Source organism: Plasmodium gaboni, chromosome 7 (genome assembly GCF_001602025.1).
Source record: "Plasmodium gaboni strain SY75 chromosome 7, whole genome shotgun sequence".
Lineage (NCBI taxonomy): Eukaryota > Apicomplexa > Aconoidasida > Haemosporida > Plasmodiidae > Plasmodium > Plasmodium gaboni.
The window spans coordinates 1,000,506-1,005,535 of record NC_031487.1 but is presented as its reverse complement, the minus strand read 5'-3'; the positions used below and the strand labels follow the sequence as shown (position 1 = coordinate 1,005,535).

The 5,030-nt window shown below is 16.9% G+C and overlaps 2 protein-coding genes across 2 annotated transcripts; one reads left to right on the top strand and one right to left on the bottom strand.

Moving 5' to 3' along the window:
* Positions 1-190: 190 nt before the first annotated feature.
* PGSY75_0729700 (hypothetical protein) lies at positions 191-2,763 on the top strand (the record flags this gene model as incomplete). The annotated part of the gene is made up of 2 exons (XM_018785133.1): positions 191-1,490; positions 1,658-2,763. The coding sequence occupies 2 exons, from the start codon at positions 191-193 to the stop codon at positions 2,761-2,763; spliced, it is 2,406 nt and encodes an 801-aa protein (XP_018642634.1).
* Positions 2,764-3,141: 378 nt separating this feature from the next.
* Positions 3,142-4,085, bottom strand: PGSY75_0729600 (hypothetical protein; the record flags this gene model as incomplete). Its single annotated transcript, XM_018785132.1, has 5 exons — positions 3,142-3,181; positions 3,283-3,386; positions 3,461-3,575; positions 3,659-3,677; positions 3,920-4,085. The coding sequence occupies 5 exons, from the start codon at positions 4,083-4,085 to the stop codon at positions 3,142-3,144; spliced, it is 444 nt and encodes a 147-aa protein (XP_018642633.1).
* Between the last annotated feature and the right edge of the window lie 945 nt (positions 4,086-5,030).

The following is a 5,030-nucleotide window of genomic DNA, read 5'->3' as shown; positions in this document are numbered from 1 at the left end:
ATTTTTTTTTTAATATAAATTTTTTTATTTATATTTAATTTAATAAATATTAATTTTTATATTTTTATAAAAAAAAAAAATTATATTTAATTAAAAATATTTTATATATAATATTTTTTTTAATATTTTATAATTTTTTTTTTTTTTTTTTTTTTTTTTTTTTTTTTTTATCCCTTTTGTTAAATGAAAAATGGTATACAGTATAGAACATGATATTCACAATATTAATCAAAATACAGATAATAACGAAGAACAATTATTTTATTTATTAAAACGTCTTAATATTTCCAGAAATAATCGTAAATATATAAAAAAAAAATGTTTAAATGAATTAATTGAGAATTTTGTTCATGACAAAAATGATATTTTTAATAAATATATACCATGTGAAGAATATGAAAAGAAATACAATTGTATTAATGTAACTGACAAAGAAGGGAATGTTAATGATAATATAAACCAAAAAGAAACTAAATTTATTAAAAATGATATTATAGTAGATTCACTACAAAAATTAAACGATGATGTAAAGGATATAAATAAAAAGAATGCTCAAAATTTAGATAATAGAAGAACTGGTGTAGATATATATGGTCCTAATATTTATATAGATGAAAATTATAACGATATGATATACCTTTCTAAAATGAATTTCGAGGAAGATAATTTACATTTAAAAAAAATACAAGAAATATGTAAAGATATAAAGGATAATTTAAAATATTATAAAGCGGAAAATCATGATGTTTACAAATTTAGACCCACAACAAATAATATAGTAAATACAAATCTTTATAAAGACATAGATATAGATAATAATATAAATATTGATAAATATACAAATGAATATTTTATAAATCAATTAAATTATAAAAATATAGAACAAAACAAAAAATATGATATATATGATGATAAAGAATATATCGAAAAAAAATCTTTAAAAATAGTTCAAGAGAAATGCAAAAAAATTGTACATTCTTTAAATTATAAATATACCTCAGTAGATATAAATGAAATAATTAATATATTAAATATTATTACATCTCCAGATTTTGATGAAAAGATTGATAAATATACATATTTAAAATTATTTCTAAATAAATATCATTATGTATATCCTTATGAAAATATAGAAGGATTAAAAAAAATTAGAAAGTTTGTTCAAAAGATTTATTTGAATAAAGGGGATTTTTTTTATATAAATCAAAATGATATTTCAGATATGTATTTAAAAACTGATATGGAACAAATTATAAGAAATCAATATTTTATAAATAATATGATAAATTTACATATAGATAATGGAAAATTCTGGATACAAATAGTACATAATATGTGGATACCTCTTATAATTGAAAATTTTAATTCTATTAAAAATAATATCTTTTCATATATGTTAATTTATGATAATTATGAAAATTTTCTAAATCAGTATCACTTATCAAAGGTAAATAAAACATTTTATACTTTTTCTCAGCATATATTTTCAGGTAAACAATAAAAAAAATAAAAAACAAAAAAAAATAACATTAAATAAATAAATAAATATATATATATATATATATATATATATATATATATATATGTCCAAATATATACTTATTTTGTATATATGTCTGCTCGTATTATATACACCATTTTATTTTCCCCTTTTTAGGTATTTTATTTTGCGGGGTCCCAAGTATTTACAGACTTCTTATGAGACTACATACTTATAAATATATTGAACTTCGTATTAATATGATAATAGAAAAAAATTCAAAGAATATTTATGATGAAATCATTATATCTAGTTTAAATTATAATATAGATATTCTCAGAACTCTATTTCCTTTTTTCAAAGAATTTATAAATATTGATATGAATAAAATTGTAGATAATTTTTTTGAATCCCCTTTTTTCAATATTATTATTTCATCTCTGAAAAAATCAAATATCGAAAAAATTACTGTGAATCAAAAATATTTAAATTTTATTAATTCCTTTTTTTTGATGATAACAGAATTTTTATATGGAACAGAATGTAAAAAGTGTCTTGAAAAATTCAATGAAAATAATATTGAATTCTTAAGTTTTTTGGATGATATATTCTATGATCATATGAATATATTAATAGCTAGAGATATTTTATTATTTATAATAGATTTGTTATGTTTATTTAAATTACATTCTATTTATATAAAAAAAATATATTGTGAATCTATATTACATATTACAACATGTGTTAAAATTTTATATTATAATAAAAGTCAGTTAACAAATGATAATATATGGAAACAAACATATGTCATAGCTGTAAAACTGTATCATTTTATTTATTCAGCTTTACATAGAAAACAATCTATAAAGGATAATTTAATGATTCAAGAATTAACATTAATTAAAAGATATTATTTTAATAATTTAAAACAAGAAAATTCTATAGGAGATTTCTATTTCTTAAAAAATTTAAATTATGGTATATATTGTTGGAACACAGTATGTAATAAATACATTAATATACACACATTACAACATAATGAAAATATTTTTCAATATTGTCAAGGATGTTATATAGCAACATACTGTTCAGAAAAATGTAAACTAACTCATTTGCTTTCCTCGCATCATAATGTATGTGCATATTTCAAAAACATACCTTCCTTTCTAAAATTTAACACTTTTCATATGGAACCTAATTCATATAATAATAAAGTTTTAAATATCTTTAAAAATATTGATATGTTTGATAAAAATAATGATAAATATCAAGTTATTTATTAACAAAACAAAATATATATATATATATATATATAAATAAATAAAATGAAACAAAATAATAAAAAAAAAAAATTATATATAACACATAATACAAATTATATATATATATATATATATATATATATATATAATATATTCTTTTAATTTAATTTTTTTTTTTATGTTTAACATGATAAATTTGTAATATTATCTATATATTTATAAATTAAAAAATTTACAATTATACCATTATTATATTACTATTTTTTTTTAATAATAATGTACAAAAAATTTATAAACACAATAATATATATAACATATATATATATATATATATATATATTTTATAATGATTATTTATTTAGCTTCTTAAAAAATGATAACAAATGTAGATTTACATATTCAATATTTTTTTTCTGGAATCCATCCTTTTTCATTATCTCTAAAAAAAAAATATGAAACGATATAAAAATAAAAAAAATAGAACACATACATATATATATATATATATATTATTATTTTTCCATTTATATGTTGCTTTACGTATATACGAAACGGTTGTATCTTGCTCTTTCATCTGATCTATATAAACTTGTTCCATTTTTTTTCCTTTCCTCGATTATTTGTTTCTCTCTAAATTTGACATACTTGAAAAAAATAAAATATATACATATATATATATATTTACTTTTTTTTTTTTTTTTTTTTTTTTTATATTTACTTCAAGATTTTCATATTTTTTTAAGCATTTTCTCATTGAAATCATTAAATCTTTGCACTTTAAAATTGTCCACATCCTTCCTACTGAACATTCTACAAATTCATCAATTTCGGCTCTAAAAAATGAAACACACAAATATAGAAGTATAAATATATATATATATATATATATGTGTATATTTATTTGCCCGTTTTGTACCTGCACTTGTTTCTCAATTCTAAGGCCAATATTTTTTTGCGCTTCTTTTTTCTCCTTTTGCTCTATTACTATAAAGAAAAATATTTCGAATACATATCCTTGAATTAGACTTACAAAGGTACACATGAAAAAGAAATTAAATAAATATAAATATATATATATATATATAATAAACTTTCTGAATATTTATATAAATTTCATACACACACAAACACACACATATATATAATCAATTATTTATTTAATATCTTTATGTTATACGTGTTGATTCTTTTATTTCGAAATATGGAATCCTCTTATTCCTATTATTCTCTATAAAATCTTTTGGCAAAGATTTTTCAAACTCTTCTTTCTTTTCCTCGTCATAATTATTCTTTATTATTTTTTGTTCTTCTGTTCTTCTTATGGGAGTCCATATTTTTCTCATTTTTCTTTTTTCTTTTTTTTTACGAATTTACATAATTATGAGACCTATTCGTCAGTTTTTTAATTTAAAAATATTAATAACAAAAGGATATAATTTTTTTTTTCTTTTTTTTGTTTTTCTAGAAATAATATTTAAAAAGAAATGTATACACTTCTTATATACCTCTTTATATAAAGATGTGTTTTAATATTATATTTTATTATGGTACGATTTTATAAGTCTTAGCAAAAAATAAATTAGGGATATGATAAAAGATAACCTTTAACAGAAATGTTTCCATATATTTAAGGTATATACAAAAAAAAAAAAAAAATTATACATATATATATATATATATTAGAATGTTTCTTTTTTTATAGAAACTTTTTATATAAATTCTCCAAAAAAAAAAATATACATATATATATTTTTATCCATTAAAAATTTTTTTCTGTTTTATATTCACATTTATGTTTTATATAATTATGATATTACCATTATGTTAAGTTTTAAAAATAAGCACAATAAAGGCATAAGATAAAGGAAGTGTTTATTTTAATTATAAATAAAATGAAAATTAAATATTTTCCACATAAATAAAATATACATATATATATATATATATATATATATATTTTGTAAATCCTAATTTTTCATATTTTTACAATTTAGTATAAATTGTAAATTTTTTAAAACAATCATATACCCACAAATATATTCTAAATTAATATAATTGTTAAAAAAAAAAAAAGAAAAAAAAAATAGGATACTGTGCATATATATAATATATAAATATATATATTTTTATAACAAAAAAAAAGAAAAAAAAAAGAATAATAATAAATAAATTAAATATTATATATATATAAATATATTCCAATTCATATATATATATAATAAATAAATGGAATAATTACTATAAATATCCATATTATTAAAGGTTATAAAAAAAGGAATATATAAAGT